The sequence below is a fragment of the Bidens hawaiensis genome, unplaced genomic scaffold, assembly GCF_021521415.1.
Source record: "Bidens hawaiensis isolate Kalapana, Puna unplaced genomic scaffold, B.hawaiensis_p1.1 tig00023227_1, whole genome shotgun sequence".
NCBI classification, from domain to species: Eukaryota; Viridiplantae; Streptophyta; class Magnoliopsida; order Asterales; family Asteraceae; genus Bidens; species Bidens hawaiensis.
In genome coordinates this window covers 128,436-150,818 of record NW_027493644.1, presented here as the reverse complement: position 1 = coordinate 150,818, position 22,383 = coordinate 128,436, and the positions used below count along the sequence as shown (strand labels likewise).

Genomic DNA, 22,383 nt, shown 5'->3' with positions numbered 1-22,383 from the left:
AGTTGGTTATAAATAGGTTTATTTGTGATCAGTTTAATTATCATAAATCAATAAAACAATCAAGTTCAGATTAATCTCTAATACATCGATTGTTATCAAGGTATGTAACCAATAATGATATAAGAGATTCTTACGGACAAAAATCAATAAAACAATCAAGTTTAGACTAATCTCTAAAATATCAATTGTTGTCATGGTATGTAATCGATAACGATATAAGAGATCCTTGCTGACAGAAATCAATAAGCTTGCGATTATCATGGTATGTATGGTTTTGTTTTTCTTACAAATAAAATTTAAGAGTATGTTTAGTTACAAGAAACCAATGATCAAAGATATTATGAACATATATTGAAATTAGAAAAGTGTTCAAATTTTCTCATTTTTTTAACTCATCAATGAGGGCAGCCCAATGCATTTGGGCTTTAAAACTTGGCCTATAATGTAAACTAAACAAACATACCAACGGACTGGATCACTCAGGGATTTAAGATAATAAATCGGTACAACATAGGCATAAACACCCGTACCTTTAGGCCCACAAACTAAAACATGGCAAATTATACTTAGTGGCACGTTTTGTGACACTCGGTTCACTTTAGTACATAGAAACGGGTCAGGTCGGGTTGCTAAGTCAGTTCAGTAACACTTTTCCATTCAAGTTTCTGTAAGAACATATGTAAAAGGCTCAATTATCATAAACAAAATTATGGACACATCGTGTGTGTACACTCGCGCACACGCAATATGCCCATAATTTTGTTTATGATAACTCAGTCTTGGTATAAAACTAAGGGACTTGAATCCTCACCTCTTGGAAAGACAACGTTATCATTGATATCGTTAGGCCAAATACCCTTTGGATTTTGGTTTGTATGAAAACATATCCATTATCTTATGAATTTAACTTTAAAACGTGTGTGTTTACTTGTTGATGCAAGTAACTTTTGGTGTTTACCTCGTAAAGTAGTGACAAATGAATATACCTTCTAATATAAATAAAATTTCAACATTTAACTTTATATCTTTTGCGTTAAAATGTAAGTTTTAAAGTTGATTATATAACAAGTGTGTTTCCTGGTTGACTGGTTTATGTATCTTGTTCCTTAGCTCATAAACAATGGCTTGTAAAGACAAAAATGTTACTTAACTTTTATCAGTATTTTACTTTAGGTAATTAAATGAAAATTACATACATAGTTATGAGAGTATTATATAGCAATTACATAATAATTCTACTTATTCTTCGATTTGAATCTCACGTATGCATTTAACCGAAAACCGAATTTATTGATTTTCATTTAGTTTTGAATTTATATAGTTTATAAGAATTGAATAATTAGTGTAATCCCAATCTTTCAGCTTGAATATTTAAATATCAATCAATTATAAATTTACAAAAGGTTTAGACCTAAATTCATTATATTAGACCAACTTTTCTTTTCTGGCCCAAAACCTCAAGCTCAGGTGGCGAAAATCATGGTAATAGACTTCGTTGTGTAGCGTAGGTCGGCTAAGGGTTTCCGAAAATAATCAAAAACATATAATAATAATAATAATAATACCTTGTTATCAGGTCATTTTACATTATAAGGGACAAAAAGGAAATACATTGTAAGTATACCAAAACATACATGCGCACATACGTATACGTACATACATGCATATACATATAACATAATAACAATCTAAAAGTGTTATTATTATCATTATCATTAACATAACTCACCACTCACAGGCTGCAAAGCACTTGGTGTGATGAAATTCTATTTGCAGCCTATGATGAACAAGAGGACTCGACGCTGACAGCAGCCCTTTCTTCACATCCGCCTGCAGTTCTCTTAATGGGATTGCAGCTAAAAACCTCTTAATATACTCTCTACATGAATCTTTACCTTTGTACACAGTCAACTCTCTCTCACTCGACTTTTCTTCAATCCTGGTATCTTGGTCAAACCTCAACACATATGCTTGACTACACCCCTCATACAACCTCTCCCCTAATGTATCAATAATGTAATAAGCATCTTTTTCAACTTTCAATATAAAAAAATGATCATTCCAACTAACAATATAAACCACAGGCTCTATGTTGCAGTTTGACTCGGTTTGACTTATCTCATCCCATATGGTGTCAAACGACATGGCCCCGGTCAAAAAGTCAAAACCGCCATCTTCAAGTTGAAAAAACCCAACGAATGATTTTTCGGGTATGACTTCAAGATTACGAGTTTTGGATTCAAGAACGGTTTCAAGGTCAAAATGTTTATCTGGGAATTGTTTTTTATAGTCCTCGTTTTGACACATGTTTCTCCACTCTAACGAGCCTTGACGAATCAAGGTGTCGAGTTCTGATTTTATTGGTAGTTGGTGGTGGTTATTTTGGAGCCAGTTGGCAATTGTAACAACTAATGAAGTGCATGCACTTTCACCACATGCTTTTTCACTTCTTTGGTCAATTGAAGCAAAGAAAACTTGAGTTGCAAGTTTCATATTCCCGTCTCGGTTTATTATTTCCTTGTTTTCCCATGTGCCTATGATGAAATTATCATCTCCAAATTCAGATATTGAAGATCTACTTGTTGTTGACCCATCATCACTTCTGTGCCACTGCCATTTTAATAAAAAATGATTAATAAAGAGAATATAAAATGAGTGTCAAGAGATAATTTTAGTACAGGTCTGAAACATTATTTGTCAACAATTATTAGTTTTTCTTTTAAATAATTAGGTTATGTTGTTTCAGTTATTCAAACAGTTTATGCATTAAATATGCACTATTAGTACAGGTCGGGTTGGCCCTAAACATTTTTTGTCCATGATTTTTTAGATTGTATTATTTCAGTTTTTTAAACAGTTTGTGCATTAAATATGTACCGTTAGTATCGCTCGAGTTGGCCCTAAACATTTTTTGTCCATGAATTTCAGGTTTTCTTTAATCAGGTTATATTATTTCAGTTTTCAAGAATTTTATGCATTGAATATGCCCGGTTGGGTTGGCCCTAAACAATTTTTGTCCACAATGTTTAGTTTTTAGATTATTTTATTTCAGTTTTTCAAACATTTTATACATTAAAATTTTATATATTATCCCAATGATATCTGTTTTGAATAAAACAATTATGCATTTTGAAATTTGACTTATACTTAGGTTGACTTTTGACCCACCTGATCTATTTGACCCGTTATAAAGTATAATCTGAATCGACCCGTTTATGAAAATCTATATAAAATAAGAAAAATTACCCCGTGTGACGACTCGTCTGATGAGCTCAACATTCGGCGGTCAAAGTCAATATCATCTCCACCTTCACCACCACCCCTTTTCAAAAGAGGCTCTCCTTTGACTTTAGGAGACCTAAAACTCAACTTCCTTTTTCTCCATGGAAATAGGCCTCTTTTCGAACTTTGACTTTCAGACCGGTCAACTGATACAAACTCACCCAAATCATCTGACTTTTTTGTTTTACTATGACTTTGAAAATATATCATATCCTCGCCTTGACCACCATTTGACTTAAAATTCAATAACCCACCCACATGATTTACATAAGCCAAAGTTTCATACCCGAACGAGATTTTAACATTGGAATCCGAATCATCGATTTCTTCAGAATCAACTCCATCTGATCCATCATATGAGTCTGAGTCAAATGGATAATCTGAGCTGTCAGTTTTGACTGAGCTTTTTCCAAAACTTCCCTCTTCTTCATGACATGCTTTGTTGGCCCGGTTTCTAGACATAATTACTTTAAAGATTTTTGTTTTCCTTAACCCAGCTAGTTCTGTAATGTTGTGTGTATTCTTTATTTCTACAAGGCTGAGTGATACCTGCGGGTCAAACGGGTCATGTTATATCTCTATTAGGTCAAACTGGTAAAAGAAAAAACAGGTTAAAAGAAATGGGTCAAATGCGTTAAAAGTCAACACCTGACACACTAATTTTACAAATAAAGTTTAATAATTTGGCCTAAATGTGTTTCAGATCAATATATTTAAATGGGTTGAAAGCCGCCCAAAATGTATGTTTAATGCATGAAACCTTTGATAAGTTTATTAAAAAAAATAGATTATTATCAGAATAATTTAGTTTTAGTAATTATATTTGACCTCCTAAATCACTTTATTCTAAAATCAGATTATTACTAACAGTAAAGTTTTTGTAACCTATATGAGACACAAACTTTGGCATATTAATAAATAAGTTAATTATTTATTCAAACGGGTTGAAAGTCAACCAAAATGTATATTAAAAGCATGCAACGTCCAAAACAAGTTTATTCAAAGAATTAGATTATTATTATTAGAATAATTTAGTTTCGATAAACATATTTGACATTGTTGATTATCTTCAGAAACATTAATAATAATCTTGAACAAAAAGTGTTCTGGGTTCAAATGGGTCAAACTGATGCATTTTTAATACAACAAACCTCCCAAATAGACTTGTTAAAAAGTTATATTATTATTGGATTATTGTAGTTTTGTAATCATATCTGACCGCTAGTTACATACAAAAAAAATTAAGAATTTTGGACAAAAGGTATTTTGGGGTCAACCCATCATGACCAATCTGAACGGATATTATTGAAAACTAATGACAAGCTTTTAGATGGTACTTACAGAGAGTATAGGGCTACACTCTATGTTACTAGGCATCGACAGAAGAATATTAATTGGGGTCTTTTGGTGCTCAACAGAAGCAAATTCAGCAAGGTTCAATGATCCGGTTGCAACAACATGATTCCCTCTTTTTGGTCCTTGGTTCAAGCCCTAAATAAAATACATCATAATCCAAAAATCGTTAAAACACTTTCTATTTGGGTTATCACAATTCACAAGATCATGCATCATATCCTTTGTGGTATGTTCTTAAACAACTCGGATCATTAATAATTACCTAATATTAATAACATGGAAGGTTAAATTGAGAATTGAATAAGGTAAACACCACAGTGGCTCGAAGTATATGTCATAACTCATATCACTCACTATCTTATAAATATAACCAATAATTTCCCCAACAACCCAAAGCTACCACTATAATAAAGGAATATGCTTTTTGATTAGTCTCCACACTAAGAGTGGACATCATTATTTAACATGCAGATTTTAGATCCTCAAATTCATAGCTAAATGAACCACTGTCAAAGAAGATGCTTCTAGAGTCATACTTCACCTTTGTTTAATCATTCATACTAAAAGATGTGGTGAAAAAGAAATGATCGCATATTCGCTTTCGTATTGAAAACCTAAGAAACTTGATCCAATCACTTAATTTATAACACCAAGATACATATTCTTTGATCATTCATATTAAATCTTTAGATTCTAGGGTCAAACTTCACCTTTCTTTAAACATTCACATTAAAAGCTTTAAAATGAATCATATTCGGTCTAAAATCACTATTCGCTTAATAAAAATCTATGACCCTTGATCCAATCATTTGACTTATAAAACCAACATATAGATATTAAATTCTAGCTTTTGAGAACATAAATTCAATCAAATTCTTATATGACAAGCAGTAAACATATTAAAATAACTAACAAAATCAAATGAATTAAACAGTTAACCACCAATTAACAGAATTTCATAAATCTTCTCATCAGGATGAAATTCTAACATATAATCTTAATAAAAATCAAAAAGTTGGTTGAGGACTTACATCAAACACCTGGAGTGCAACGTCCCACCGACGAAAACACCCGTCTCTAAACCCCACCAATTCGCAAACAGATTCAAACTCTTCGTTCCACTCAACAACCCCATCATCATTTAACGATTTCTCACTCGTCGAATCCCTCTTGACGACACGCTTGAAAGCGATCCGATTTCTCGACTTAAGAGATCCTTTCCAGTTAACCTCAACACCCAAATTTGAAGCCTCCGGCAAGCCGTGGAGACAACATACAACAATGGTGACTTGGAATTTGGTGGATGAGAGTGGAGGCCATGGCCTCCAGTTCATCATCCTAACCACCATTGTTGTTGTTGAGTGTTGTTGGATTGTTGAAAAGGGTGTTTGTTGTATGGTATATATATAGGAAGAAGAAGAAGAATAATAATAATAATATGATGGAGTGGAACAAGCCTTTAGAGTAACGTCTCTATTTTTCTTCTTTTGAAAAAGTAATTTAATATTCATCCGGCTTTATTTTTATTTTTATTATTATTATTAGAATCAGAGTTAATTATACGGATGGTTTATGGGGTCGTTTTAACATAATATTTCACTTAGGTTGATGTATGAGATGTTCATACACGGCACGTGTGTTTTAGGACAAGGTATATACGTTTGTTAAAGAAATGTTGTTTAATGGTTTGAACGCATCATTATAATCATACAGTTCGTTCATGTTTTAGATTTAATAAATTTGGACGTATTCTTAGGGAATTTGGATATGTGTACTAGATGTATGTTTGTGGTTGGTTTAAATGCATTATTGTAACTAGTTTAGACTAAGGGGCTGCTCAAAATAAGAAGTTGGGCTCGAGCTTGAGCCGAGCCCGAGCCCAAGCCTTAAATAAAGCTTGTTTAATTATTCGAGCCCAAGCTCGAGCCTCACACGAGAAGCTCGTTTAGGTTTGTTGAGTCTTGTATACTTTTAAGTTTTACTTTGAGTTATTAGGTTCACGCTTCACGATAGGGCTTTTGAGCCGTGCTTTGATTCGTTTAAGGTACTGCATGAGCTCGAGCTGAGCTTTGCCTCGTTTAAGGTTTTTTAAAAATAATTAAAAATGGATAAAAATTAATTAATAATGATAAACGAGCCAAGCTCAAGCTGAGCTCAAGCTTGAGAAAACAGCTAGTCAACCGAGCTCAAGCTCTCATAAGTCAAAATGAGCGGGACTCGGCTCGGCTCATGTACACCCGTAGTTTACACACGTTGTTGAATTAGAAAATTTAGATGTACTGTAGTGACTAGTTAGACTCACCATTTTATAACCAGTTGTCACAATTACTGACAATAGTTAAACAATATACGAATACCACAAGAAAACAACTGGATTTTAGTCTGGCTAATATAACCCGTTTTTAAAATACGGTCAAACAAGTAGATCATAAATATCTAGCTTCGCAAGCTACATATTTCTTTATATGTTATATGTAATTTTATTTAGGGGAAAGTGAATACGGTGCTGTCATACACCTAATCTTAGGCGAAAAACCTTTCAAAACTACGTCGTTTTGATTAAAACCTTAAAGAAAAAAACTAAAACTCACAATTTACCTCTATTATTTTCTTGACGAATTACATTTCTTCGTTTTTCATAAATCAAATCCAAATCCACCGGCTAAAGCAAATCTCTATTTCTCATAAAGTCTATTCTTCAATATGTCTATTTTCGTTTAGTATATTTATGCCCTAGATGTCCATTTTTATGTTCCGGGTGAAATCATAACATGGCTGATAAAAGATATATTAAAACTCATGCTGTCAAGAATTTAAAATATAAATGAAAATTAAATAACAAGAAAAAAAGGAAATGGTGAATTCGTTGAACTGTGTTCAAGGAATTGTAAAAAATTATTTTTTGAAAGAAATTGAACAAAAAATGCCCGAAGAATGTGTGTCTGTAAGTTTTTGTTTCGATATATTTTCACTAAAAGAATCTAAGGTCTTGAGTTTTGGTTTTTTTTCTTTAAGGTTTTAATCAAAATGACGTAGTTTTGAAAGGTTTTCCGTCTAAGCTTAGGTGTATGACAACACTGTATTCACTTTCCCCTTTTATTTATTAAAATGAGAATCTTACACCTTTCTACACACGAATGCCACGAATGGTTTAAGATATGTTAACAAAAATATTAAAGGGTTTTGAGTGGCCCATATATTTTGATTTTTGACCAGCCAAAGAATCCACTTCACTAATCACTAGCATAGCATGCACAAACCACAAAAGGTGTGGCACCAGTCAAATGGGCGATATATAATCACTCTTTCTTCTTTTCATTTTAGTGGTCACTATATTTTTCATTCTTTTTTAAGTTATTTGTTCAACAAACCTAATCTAGCTTGGTTTTATATGATTTATATATACATAAATTTAGTTAACATACACATAGATATATACAAGCCCGGTATTGTAACGTCTGAACCAGTGTGATATCTACCATTGTTGTGTTTATCGTTCTTGGTTGTACCTATACATGTCATCATGGGTTGGCGAGACAGAGGTTCTTTCAACTTTGTTTTAAGGTCTTATCATATGTATTATTCGATAACGCAAACACGTGTGCATAAATAAATTACAAACATTTGGTACAAGTGTACAACTTTGAGAAAGATCAAAAATATCATACTTTTTCCTTATATTATATGCAATTCCGTTTCATATTAGATGAAGAAGCTACTTATTTGTTAGAGGTAAGAACTCATTTGATACGAATACAAAGTATAAGCATATAAAATAATAAATTGACACACCCTTCATTTTTCTTATAAAAGAACATTTAGAAAAAAAGCACCATTTAATCTTTCTCAAAAAACAAGAAATTTTATCTTAACAAGGATGGAGGGAGTGGAAGTAGGGTAATCCTGTTGATCTTATGTGGGTGAAACAGTGTTCCCGTTTTTACATCCCATCCCTTATGTTCATCACAACTGACATTGAGATGTTGCATCAGTGTAATTTTGCGGTACCTAGAGGCGGAAGCGATGTTTTCGCTTGTACCGTTATACCACCTCAACCATGTCGAGCTCAACCGATTTCACTCCCCCAACCTAATCATATCATCAACTTGATCATTATGTAATCTCATTAAGTCAACCAAGCATAGTTATCAACAGCTTAAATAATAAATACATTAATTTTTAAATATTAAATACATCAATACCTTTTTTTATTAGTTACTATCTTTTAAAATTAACTATTTGTGTTAATTAGTTTAGTATCATATACACCAATCTAATCAATTGACAAAGCATTTTAACAAAAATGAGGACTCCATCTTTTTACAAGTTTATGTCACCAATAACATATTGTCAAATGTTCAATCCTCGCCGATGTGGAGATAAAAAAATATAAATTATCACCCATTATAATAATATTTTATTACATTCTCGCCAAGTCAGCGAGATAATATGGCAAATTCTTGCCCTAGAGAGAAAGTATGTGCTACATCAGAGAGAATTATTGACTATTCTTGTCCAAGGACCAAGAGAGCATTCGAGAAAAAAAAGTCAATTTCATTTTCAATAAGGTAGATGTCAATTGACCATATTCATAATTTCCTAAAAAAATGACAAAACTGTTATCATAAAAAGAAAACTAATGACCCTTATTCAACCAATTACCAAACCTCTATTCCCAACCTTCGAATGACATTGTGGCCATATTTTTGTAATCATTTTGTCTCAAGTCACTTGAATTTGTGACCAAACAAATAAGAACTAGGTTTGTGAAAATTTAAAACTTTTGTGGTCCATGATTACAAGTAAAGTTATGTTAAGATAAGTTAGGGTTATGTCAAGTCATATTAGCAATTAGGGCTGTTTAAAAAGCTCGAGGCTTGAAGCTCGAGCTCGTGGCTCGCTCGATAAAAGCTCGAATAAAACTTGTTAGAAAAACTTGATTTGAAATATTCTGAGTTGAGTTGGCTCATTTTTGTAACCGAGCCAAAATCGACCCAGGCTCGACTCGATCCTGGCTCGACTCGTTGGCTCAATCTTAATCTCGTTTAATTTCAAAATCGAGCTAGAGCCTTAGTTGAATTGCGCGGTTTAATTTTGAGCCCGAGCTCGAAACCACCCTGTCTCGACTCGGGCTCGACTCGTGAACAGCCCTATTAGCAATAGTTGAAGTTGTTTTATTTCATGAAATCATCATTCCCTAAGCCTATTCATATATTTATAATACTTTTAAATGGTTTCTCTTAATTTATAATTAAAAGATAAATAGATGTTTAATACACAACCATATAGAAAAGTATAACAATATTATAAGACCATTTGTTAACCATCATTTTTCTCTCTCCTGTTATAGATGATTATCTTCAATACACTACGTACAAGTTTTTATGAGGTTTTTAAGGCTTTCTAGTTTAAAACCGATCTTGTATTATAACACTTGCCACACGCACGTGTGTGTATGTGTTTATGTGTGTGCGTAATATGAAAGAACAAAAATACATAATAATTACACGACCTAACCCGTTTTTATCCAAACCAAATTAACTCGGTTATTAAAATCAAATCCATGCATTTACCAAATTTTAATAATAATATAAGATGTGAATATGATTGCAGCAATAGCATTGTGGAAAACAGCCAGAAGTCAATTTGAATGTTAGGTCCCTACAGCATGAATCACTTACAACAATTGCCTCATCTAATGCATTCCACATTTGATAAGCAATGCGACATCTATAAGTGATGTTGCTTTATCATGTTTTACTTTTCAAGGACCAAATTTCCTTCCATAGAGTCTGACGTTACGTATTTGTCGTATTACCGTTTTAGTAGACTTATTTTAACTACAAAACCACTTAAGTTTCAATGGTATTCTGTTGTTGTAAACAAATTTATATATGCTAACTAATAATCAACTTATATATAATTGTTTGATTTTGGTCATTCGATTTAAACATATATGAAATCTTTCATATTAATGAAAACTAGTTGCAATCAACTTGTGTGTTGCGGTGGGGTCACGATGAGAGCTCGGACAGCTCGATTGATATCGGTTCTATTAGTTATAGTACCGGCATTCGCTATAGTAATTAGTAACCCATGTGTATAACGAAACAAAAACGACTTGAAGAAAATTTGTATCAAAACGTAGATGAAAGTCTACAAGTGGTCGGTTTTGTTGTGGCGGTGGCTCGGCTATGCACCCTAAAACGTTAATAATTCATATAATCTTAATATATTATTGAAGGATAAATATAACTTCAGCATCCTAAGAGGTAACTTATTGCCTATGTAAAGATAACTAGTTTTTTACACCCACACTTCGCGGCGGGGATTGACAAATGTTAGTCTAACAGAAATGTTATATACACTACAACAAACATAACTTTAGTAAAAATGAAACATAACATGACTTTGGTTAATAAGAAGCCTGAAACTAAAAAATGTTTTAGCCACCAAACCAACTTCATCATATTGTTTCTCTTTCATACAGTGGATTTCCAAAATTATCCATCAATGGTTACGTATTTGCATCTTCATTATGCAATAGAGTTAAGTCCATTATACAAATAAATTTGTAAATTTTATGAACATTAGTTTTTATGAGTGTAATGAAGTTGGGTTTTTAATATATATATATATAATTTAAATTTTAGAAGCTTTCATACTTCATCAAGAACCATGTCAGTGTCACAGTTTCAAAACCACATTTAGAGATGATAATGATATCTTGATATTTTCACTCTCAAAAGTTTGAAACTTAATTTTTGAATGACACATAAGGCCATAAGGGTCTAATTTCTTTCTTCTAGAAAAGTAGAAAGCTTAGATAAAATTAATAATAGTGGGTGTTTTCATATATTTATTTAGTATTTTGACCTCATCTTAGTGAACTTCCTTTTAGTGACCTAATTTGCTATAAATATATAATTAATAATCATTTTATTATTATACTTCCCTATGAAAATCAACAATTCTAGTTAAGGTTGTAAGGATATAGAATACGTTGTCAATGGTTCAATCCATGTAATTGTAACATTTAGCTGTTAAAAAAAAGGTTCCAGTAAAGGGTTCATTATTAGAATCGGGTGCTTATCCGAACCAAATTTGGGAATCTTGGACCGAACCGATTTGAATAAGCCAAATTCAAATAATATAGCTTTTATTAATCGCTCAAAACCAACATGCGTACCTTTGTGTGGTCTATTAGCTCGTTATCCAAGTCAATAACGGTTTCGGTTTTTACAAAGTATTGTATGTTAACTGCAAACTAAACAATATTCCAACAAAAATGCATGACAAATAACTATATTTTGCAAGAATGAACTATTTCAAACAAATTACAGGAATATATGCAAAAAGTATATATATATATATATATATTGTATCCAAAGTTACTCATTTTCTCCCAATATAGTTCTACAACATGAAAATTTATAAAGATGAAACGAAAAAGAAAAAGAAAAAGAAAAAGAAAAAATATGGATTCAAAGTTTAAAGGCTTCTCTGAACTTCATACTGAAACTATTGTCTAGGCTCTTTTTTTGTGCGGATCCGGTATGTCCTTGCATCATGGCCACAAACTCATTGTAATCTATGCGTCCATCCTGCAAAAAAAAAATTACACAAAAAAAAAATAATCATGATCATGAATATAAACAAAATTCTAAAAATTACAATTGTAACTTGTAAGACAAAAAAACAAAGAATCAAACATTTTTATTAGTAAAATGACTATCATACCCTTTATTTGAAAATCAACTTGTTGAAAAAGTTGAAACATAGTCACTTTGTGAGGGCGAAATTAAAAAAAATTAAAGAAATTTATAATTTTGGGTTCGGGCGGGTTGGGTGGGGTGTGAAACTGGTCAAAACACATATGCTGATCCATGCACACTTTTGACAATCTTTTAATTTTTTTCAAAAATTTATATTGCATTATATATGATTACAAAACTATATTGGTAATTAATAATCTAAATTGTGAATAAAACAACTTTATAGGATCAAAAACAAATTTTGGGTAACTTTCGACTCGTTTCATTTTCGACCCGAAAGAGATAAAACATAACCCAAATCAACCCGTTCAAAAGCAAAACTGTAGTAAATGCATAACAAAAAGATGGGATTAAAGTAGAAATACTCACATTATCTTGGTCAACATCGTGAATTAATTCTTCAAGGTGAGCATTTATGCCAAATTCATCACACGCTTGTTGAAGCTCGTCAGCAGTGATATAACCACTTCCGTCTTTATCAAAGTATGAAAAAGCCGCAAACAGATGATCTTCTTTCTCAATTTTATTCAGATGTAATGTTGCAGCAACAAATTCTCCATAATCAATTGTTCCACTATTATCTACATCAGCCTGTATTTGATTTACAAAGTCAAATAAGCTACTTTTCAACTTCAACGTGTCTTATTATTTTTTAAATAATAAAGTTACACAATTATAAGAAATATTAATCAGATGATAAATTTTAAATAATAATAAACATGTAAGATTAATAAAACCAAAGTTTAAAGTTTGATTTAATGTTTACCGCTTTCATGAGGTCATAAATTTCTGATTCCTTAAGGTTAGCACCAACTCTTTTTAATCCAGCCTTAAGTTCTTCAAAAGTAATTTGACCACTGTTATCCGTATCGATCATTTGAAACATTTGTTTTAGCCCTGCTATTTCTTCTTCAGATAAGCTCTCTGCAATAACCTAAGCACACCAAAAAAAAGATGATTCAAAAGAAAGTTTTCATGTGACACCCTTTGACCTTTTAGGTCAACCATGGATATGTCCAAGTTCAAACTCGATATTGTTATTTTAGTTAGAAACTGAACCGAACCAATTTCATAAACTATAGTAATTAGTAATGAAGTTCAATGTAATCAGTATTTTTTTAACACCCTTAAAAAAGATTTACAATTTTAATGCTAAAAGTTAGCCGGTTTGACCTTAAAAAAGTCAAACTTACCCTAAGAGCCATTTTCTTAAGCTTGTTCATGGCTGAAAATTGTTTCATTCGACTTAAAACTGCAGAATCAAGAGGCTTGTCATGGGCCACACCATCAACTTGAACCCAAGGATGACCTGTAACAAGGTCAAAATTCGGTCAATATTTGTTAACGGTACATAGTTATGTGTGGTAAAAACATATGTTATATTATGCAACAAGATTGTAATTTGTTAAGGTAAAAAGTAAATAAATTACATAGTCCACTTTGGTTGAAGACATTAAAAAAATCTTTATTTAATTGGAAACTCACATAGAACTTCATGAGCGGTTAATCTTTTCTTCGGGTCCCGCACAAGCATCCTCCTTACAAGATCTTTTGCAGAGTTAGAAATACTTGGCCATGGATCAGATGAGAAATCAAGATCACCTTGCAAGACTTGTTCAAATATTCCTTGCTCGGTTTCTATACACCCATAAGAACGAGAAAAAAAATATTAAAACAAATAAACAAAAATATCAATATTATTGCAAAGTTCATCTTTTGGCTAAATATCCAAAGTTAAAAAGTTAAATGTTACCAAATTATCCATTGTCATAAATACAAATTACCGACAATGTTCTCCTTTAGGTCATTCTTGAAGGGTATTTTAGACATTTAATCAATAAAAAACACCATAGTTCAACTCTAACTGGTTAAGGTTGTAAGTTTTTCTTTGTAATTATAAATGATGCATCAACATTCATTAAAACTCAATTAACATTTTGTATAAGTAGTTTTTGATTGTAACTTCTCCAAAAATAATAGATGCATTTGTTTCAGGACCCGAAAGGTTCACATAACAAAATACTGACCAGCCCAGAATGGAGGTACTCCACTTAAAAGGATGTAAACAATAACCCCTGCACTCCAAACATCTGCTTCTGGACCGTAACGTTTTCTTAAAACTTCTGGTGCAACGTAATATGGACTGCCAACCACATCAGTAAATGATTCACCTAAGAAAACCAAAAGTAATGTTAATTGAAAGCTAGAAAACTAATAAATAACTCGAATTGAATTTGTATTGCAATTTATGATTAAATAGGTCCAATGGATAAATTAAGCATTCAGTTAAAGGGGAAATGACTTGATACTTGATAGTTTAAAAGTCACCAAAAACATACTCAAGTGTTTATGATTTATTAATTACTTAGATTCCAACAAATTGTATCATAATCTAGATGATGGTTTCCGTATTTATATTTTTTATTTAAATTATTCATGAAATTCAAAAACTGGACAAAAGGTGTTGGCTAGTCAAGCCAAACTCTTTTCCCTCGTCATCATCAATGCTCTCTACGCACGCATGTGAAGCGCACGCATGCAAACACACATACACATATTTGTAATTTGTGTGAGTGTGACACTGTGTGTGCATACATACATATCGTAAATTAGCAGAAGTACTACGCAGGTAGTATGAACACCTTGAGAAAAAAATCATCATGTATTTAATTCAAGCACTTGTAACTTGGTCAAACAACATCTGTATAATTGACTGTTTTGTTAGTTTCCTGTGTTTCAGGTTTAGCCCATCTAATTTGAAGATTTTAATAAATGAAAAATTAGTGTTAATGAATTATGTACTGCCTGGTTATGAAGCGTCTTATCAAGCAAAGACGAGAAAAGCGTACGGTAAGCTAGAAAGTAGAGAGTGTAAGAAGCCAATAAAAGAGTGAACCGAAAAGTCTTAGTATCAAACAATGAAGAAGTGTTTGGATGTGTATTTAAACTAGTCATTGCAATTTCACAATAATATGTTTCAAATGTTATCGAATCAGTAAAATGGGTCACAGGAATTGACTATAAAAGAAAACGGGCCAAACAAGTCGAAAGTTGCCAAAAGTAAAACTTCATCAATCACTTTATTCAAAAAGTCAGATTATTATCAAAAACAGTATATCTTTTGTGATACCATTTGACACACTTAACTTTCGACCCATTTGCCAACAGCCAACCCACCTATTTGCCAACTCTAGTTTTACGCGTTTGGGTAAACAAACCCTGCTCATGAGTTTCTGATCACTTAGGGTCAACAAAAAAAGATTTGGATAATATAAGAAAAATGACCATTGACGAGACTCGGAAATGAGTTTAAACTGATTATAGTGTTTGGTAAAACTCGATCATGATCATGAGTTTCCAATATTAGGGTCAAAATAAACGTATTTGGATAAATGATTTCTATGAATAACCAATTTATTTGAGTACCTGAATCACACACAAAATAAATTTCAAAAATGATAACTCAAAATTATACCTGGCTTAAAGAAAACCGACAATCCAAAATCAATAGTTTTCAAAAGAGCGTCTTCTTTCTTATCCACAAGCAAGAAATTTTCGGGCTTTAAATCTCTATGCATAACCCCTAAAGAATGACAAGTTTCCACAACGCCAACAATTGTTCTTGTAAGCTCAGACGCCTTTTTCTCAGTATAATGTCCAATTTGAATAATCCTATCGAAAAGCTCACCACCCGCACATAATTCCATAACAACATGAACCGCGATCGCATCCTCATACGCACCTTTTATTGCTATAACATTCGGGTGACCCGACAAATGATGCATGATTTGAATTTCTCTTCTAACATCCTCCACGTCCTCTTCGGTCAACAACTTTCTTTTGGCAATCGATTTGCACGCGTATCGTTGACCGGTTGACTTTTCTATACAAAGAAAAGTTGTACCGAACTGCCCTTGGCCTAGTTTCTTCCCCAAAGTGAAAAACTCCTTCAAAGTCCCGGTTTTTCTTTGTAAAACAGATTCAGTTCGAAGCCCGGCACTTGAAACCCGTTTCATTTGTGGGCCTTTTTTGGGCTTCACGGGTTGTTCTTGTTTCTTTTCGGGTTTCGGAATCGTTACATGTTCTGGTGGCTTGTTTTGAACCGGCAATGGTGACTCGGGTTGTTTGGAATGAGTTGAAGATTGTTCTCCATTAGGGGTCTGCGGGGTTTCTTCAGTTGGTGTTCGCCACATTGCAGCTGAAACCGATTGAAAAAATCCATTCTTTGAAATGTTTGGTCCAACACAAGTATTACCCATTGAGCTTCAATCACTTGTTAGCATAAAGATTCAATTTTCCCTCCAAATTTGCTCAAAGAAACACCAATCTTAACCTTTTATGAAGAACCAATATAAATAAAGTCAAACCCACTTCAATTGACTTCAAGATAGTCTTCACAAGATCATAATCTCACTTCTCAAGAATACCCTGTTCTGCTTTTAACATAAAGATCCAATCTTGAATCTTTCACCAAGATTCTTGCTCAATGAAACAAAGATCAAAACTTTATCAAAACCCCACAAGATTAAAGTCAAACCCACTTCAACTGACTCCAAGATTATCAACACAAGATCATAATTTCACTTCTCCAGAAAACCCTTTTCTGCTTTCAACATAAAGATTCAATCTTTCACCAAGATTCTTGCTCAATGAAACACAGATCAAAACTTTATCAAAACCCCACAAAATTAAACCCAAGCCCACTTCATTTGACTCCAAGATTGTCAAATAAGATCATAATCTCAGCTCAAATCAAATCAAAGAGGCAAAAGCATATCAGCACATCAAGAGTTACAGAGCCACAAGCATTTTATACACACAAATGGAAAACAAGAAGACCTATAACCTATAATAATAAGAGATGAAAGACTAATTAAAAGTCAAACAAGAACCAAGGGAAACAGTCAAAGCATCCAAATTGGTGCAAATTAAAAAGGATTGAAGAATCTTGATAAGAACAAGACAATGATGAGTGGGACAGAGGTGCTGAATTAGTCTCACTATTTTTTTAATTTTATTTTGATTAGTTCAAAAGATTGAACCGTGTTGATTATAATATTATTAGGATAAAATATATGTAAGAACATCGAACCATTGATTCGCATGGACAACACAACAGGACAACTGAGGTTGCTTCAACCCTTTTTTCGGTTTTCTCAATCCCCGAAATTGACGTTTGATTTTTATTCAAATTTGTTCAATTTAGAGACCACAAGTTGAAGGAAAGTCACATCATATTTGGCAAATTGGATATAAGATTCATGCATTTATAGTGGGGCTTAAATAATAATGCAGCCTAATAAATTCGACTTGATTAGATTTTAATAGAACAGTGGAGTCATCTACAGTTATATATATATTAATTTAAAAGTTCATGCCACTCACAAAAAAGGATTGTGACGTAATTTACAAATGTTTAATGTGCGCTTATTTTGCCACATGTTATAATACGTGTCTTGCCTTCGAAGTCTGTTCCTGATATCATCAGACGTCCACCGCATCCCATAATTGATTCAATTGAATCTCATTTTTGGTTTGCGCCTGCTTCATCAATCATCCGACTACTATTCTTCTCTTTGTCACTTAATTGACTTAATTATATACATTTTCTTACTTTCTTGCTGCAATTTTTATATGATGTACGGTTATCATCAATGTATTCAATATATTTCACTTGTTTACTATATTGGGATTAATGTCACCATGTTAAGAAAATTAAACGAATGATGCACATACGGTTCCTAGTTGTTCTAAACTGTGGGACTATTCTTATTTAAAACTACTCTTATAGTCTTATAATATAAAAAATATTGAATAAAGAGGTTGAAAATTGTAAAAGGTGTAGGAAGAACTATGAACCGTTCGTTAAGTTAAATCTACAACTAAGCTGATACAATGACAATTTTTGTAACTAACAAATGTTAGTTGTGGCCAGAAAAGACAAAATACAACTAACAATGTTCTATCGTTTGTAGCGCAAACTTTTTTAATTTTTTTTTTAAAGTATAACATAAATTAGAGCGTTTATAAATTCGAGTATAAATACACATGTATATGTTTATAAATTAAGCATTGTTTTAATGGTTGATGAGTTGATCCACCATGCGTGTAACAATGTATTTTTATTGTGTAAGCTGGTTCTAACGATACGTCCAACTAAATTTCTATATTGTATCAAACAATAAAATGATACATCCAAGCATCCATGTTTATTACATCTTTTTGTATAGGGTTTTGATTGCACATGTAACCATTCACCGTATACATGGTGCATCTAACTTGCATAAACCATGCATTAGTTTCACGTGTTTGGTTGTTAAACCATGTACATTTAAATGAAATCATGCATGCATATCACTCACCCCCGGAATAAAACCATGCACAAGTGTCATGCCAAGATCCATTCCTATTCTTTTTATGATTTTGTAATTTTAGAACAATCGTCTTGGTGTCTTGCGTGTGTGGTGTGTAGAGGGAGGGAGAGAGAGAGAGAGTTGTTTGCTTACATAATTGTCGTAGGGTTGAGTTATAATAAGAAGATTAATTTTCCTATGGAGGATAAGAAATAATCTTGTCCATTCATTTGAGAATTGAATGATTGAGATTAGATTCAAGATATCATCAAGTGTAAAACAAGGGTAAGGGCATAATAGGGATAACACATTTGTTGATTTTCTCTCTCCACATGTAAGTCACATGTCAAATTCCCCAATTATTTTAAAACGTTAATAACTTTTTATACGACATTTTTTTTTCAAAACAATTTCACCATAAAAACGAGTGTTTTTTTTATCTTTTATATGAGTACCATATTGTTTTTTACATTGTGTTAACTAATTGTGTTTTTGTTATTGTGTTTTTATTTTCATAGTGTTTATTCCATTGTGTTTTTTACATTGTGTCTTTTTCATTGTGTTATTCATAGTGTTTATTTTCCGGCGAAATTTCCGAAGACTTTTCCGGCAATGTGGTGGCGGTGGGTGGCGGTGGGCGGTGGTAGTTATAGGAGATGAGTGAAAATTAAGTGGGTTTTAATTAAGTGTGTTTTAATTAAGTGGGTTTTTGAAATTAAATCAAGTGGGTTTCAATATTAAGGTAGTAGACTAAAATACCTTCCTTTCTAGCCTTCTTTGGAAAACCAAACTTCTTATTTGATCCTTTCCCAATTGTCATATATACGATAATTAAAACCAATGTATGCACATGTTCATTTGGTGTTCACATACTTCTATGAATTGAATTGAATGAATCCGGGTGTTAACTCATTTAAAATTAAAATTTTAAAGTATACAACTTATAAATTTTACATGTTTAAAATTCTATTATATTTAGATTACAGTTTTTTTGAAACGGTTAATTTACACATCATCTAAATATACTCCTAGATTTGCACATTGTTCACCGTGGAACTAGATCTCTCAACCACTTTAAGGTAATATTTTTACACACCTTGTTACCGCTAACTACAGTCCATTAGGTATTTTTTTACATATTTTACGAGTCGTTTACCATATTTAAAACTTCAACACAACTAATTTACGATTGGCCAGTCTGTCTTGATATATAACCTACTTGATCGTTTAGATATCGTGTTGCATGTGTCATTTTCTAAATACATGGTTTTAATTGTGTCTGAGTAAGGACAATGTGCTTAACAAAGAAAACACATGGTTGTATTTGGTTTCATTAAATCCAAACCGCTAACCAGGCAATATACATAGTACTAGGAGGATATTACAAATTTTTCACACACCTTGGGCTATATATAAATCTTTCGCTTTCAAGTCATCTAAGATCCTTTTACTTATATACAAACTAGGGGTGTTCAAGAAATCCGAAATCCGAACCAAATCCGAAACCCAAATAAATCGATCCAAATTCTTATTTGAACTTGAACTTTAATTGAAACTACATTTTAAACATTGAACGAGAAGATTCGGTTGTTAATCAGATTACCGGTTAATTTGTTAACGATTAGGGACTCGTACGTAATTGGTAATTTAAAAATAAAATAATATTATTTTATTGGGGTTTTAATTAACTAAACAAATATTAAATAGAAACGAGACGGGTTTTTAAATCAAGAGATCGGTTGTATAAAAATGAACTGATAATAAAGCTTATAATAATATTATTAATAATAAAGGTAGTAATGATAATAATAACTTTAGAACATATTATATATCTATCTATATAATAAAAAAGTGGGTTTTAAAACAACCTCCTTTCTTTTTATTTAACCAGAAATCTTGAAAATGCCGCATGGCAAATTCTAATTAATTTTTAATTAACTTTAACTAATTCAAAATTATCGATACATATTCACAGACGATTTCAAAATCCAGATTTCAGTTCACATTTACAAACTAATTCAAATCCAGATCACACTTCTTATTTAGAGATATGAAACTCACAGATTCTAACCCTAGCAATCAACTAAACAGGTAACTATCAAACCTTCTTAATCTTATTCACATATTTAATCATCTCACCTAAACAGATTCAATCTGATTCACAGCTTCTTTTCTTATTTTTTTACTGATTAGGGTTTTGGTTTCAGCACTTGCAGTGTGGAGTTGTTTTCACAAAATTAAATACTAAATATATAAAATTAAGTGCTTCACTTGCTTTATGGAGTCGTTTTGGTTTATTTTTTTTAATTCCTGGGCTATTTTAACTATGTTTGGATCAAGGTATGTTAATTATTTGTACTGTTTAAATCATTAATATTCTTAAGTAGCTAGCTATTGATGTATTGTATTTATAAACCCCTAATTATCGATTGATTATATCTTGATTTATTTATATTTATAAACTCGACACTTATAAACCCTAACTTTCAGCATTTTCTGGTAACATTTGAATTGTTTTTTTTTTTATGATTTGATCCTTGGATGGTTATTATTGAAAACATATTATTATCTGTAATAGATATCTAGGGCTGCGAAACTTACAAATTTATGGTTTCAACTAGCGAATCTTAGTGAAGTTATAGTCAAAATTAGTTGACCTAGGTGTATCGAGTTTATTTGATTTATTGATTCTTATTAGTTTTGAAAGCTATGGAACCCTTCTTCAACAACTTACTTTTTAAAAGTTGGAACTCAAATCAATAAAGACAAAAGGTAATGCAGTCGAAATGGATTTTGATTAAATTTATTTAGTTAAATATAGTGATTTAATCTATGTTGTCAACTATGGTTATAGATTTCTTGAAATTTTAGGTAGTGATTGGGACTCGGGTGCTAACATGGTATGCGTCTATAAGTGTGAGTGCAATTCAGTTTTCTTTTTACTTGACAGATATGAGGTTTTCCTTTGTAATAGTTTTAGTTCACCACCGCATTATGCATTGGGCCTTCTTCCCCAAAGCTGTTAGAATTGGTTTTGATGATTCTTTTAGAGATGGATAGTTAGTGGCTATGGAGTTTACTCTTTATTTTAATATAGATTTTTTATTAGTGTTTTTTATTTTAACCATTTTATATCATAATGTTATGTTTGCTGCAGGCAAGTCAGCTTATTAACTTTAATGTTACCAGTCTGTATACCATCAAAGATGGCTTTCTTTCTAGAATTATAAGGAAAGTGTCTAAAGTTTTCAACAAATTTTTCATCAAATGGTTCTACCGAAATAACGAATATGTGGGAACCACTAGAAGAATGCCTCCTCACGTAAGAAGGAAAAAAAAAACAAATATTCGGTGTGATGTGGGTGTGATTGTATCTATTTTCTCTGATATTTAAATGCCCGAAAAGTAACTTCTATTGCTTTCAATGCAGTGTTGAAATAACCTGTCATGTGCCCACATTACAATTACTTTATCAAACAAGGAGCTTGATTCATCATCTGTTGGGTAATCACATGGAATCTATCCCAAGATTAGTAAGCATAAGTAACAATTTTGTAGCTTTATGCCCATTGGTTGCTTATTAATTATTTATTTATTTTGTTATAAATTGAATGCAG

At 32.0% G+C, this 22,383-nt stretch overlaps 2 protein-coding genes across 2 annotated transcripts; both read right to left on the bottom strand.

Moving 5' to 3' along the window:
- Positions 1 to 1,566: 1,566 nt before the first annotated feature.
- LOC143567154 (uncharacterized) lies at positions 1,567 to 6,030 on the bottom strand. The gene is made up of 4 exons (XM_077053634.1): positions 5,670 to 6,030; positions 4,624 to 4,773; positions 3,247 to 3,831; positions 1,567 to 2,610 (listed from the first exon to the last, which is right to left on the bottom strand). Exons 1-4 carry the CDS (start codon positions 5,985 to 5,987, stop codon positions 1,726 to 1,728), a joined length of 1,938 nt encoding a protein of 645 aa, XP_076909749.1. The 5' UTR covers positions 5,988 to 6,030; the 3' UTR covers positions 1,567 to 1,725.
- A 6,061-nt stretch (positions 6,031 to 12,091) lies between these two features.
- On the bottom strand, positions 12,092 to 17,058 carry LOC143567153 (calcium-dependent protein kinase 1-like). The gene is made up of 7 exons (XM_077053633.1): positions 15,889 to 17,058; positions 14,441 to 14,584; positions 13,899 to 14,051; positions 13,607 to 13,722; positions 13,180 to 13,347; positions 12,783 to 13,004; positions 12,092 to 12,242 (listed from the first exon to the last, which is right to left on the bottom strand). Exons 1-7 carry the CDS (start codon positions 16,670 to 16,672, stop codon positions 12,123 to 12,125), a joined length of 1,707 nt encoding a protein of 568 aa, XP_076909748.1. The 5' UTR covers positions 16,673 to 17,058; the 3' UTR covers positions 12,092 to 12,122.
- Between the last annotated feature and the right edge of the window lie 5,325 nt (positions 17,059 to 22,383).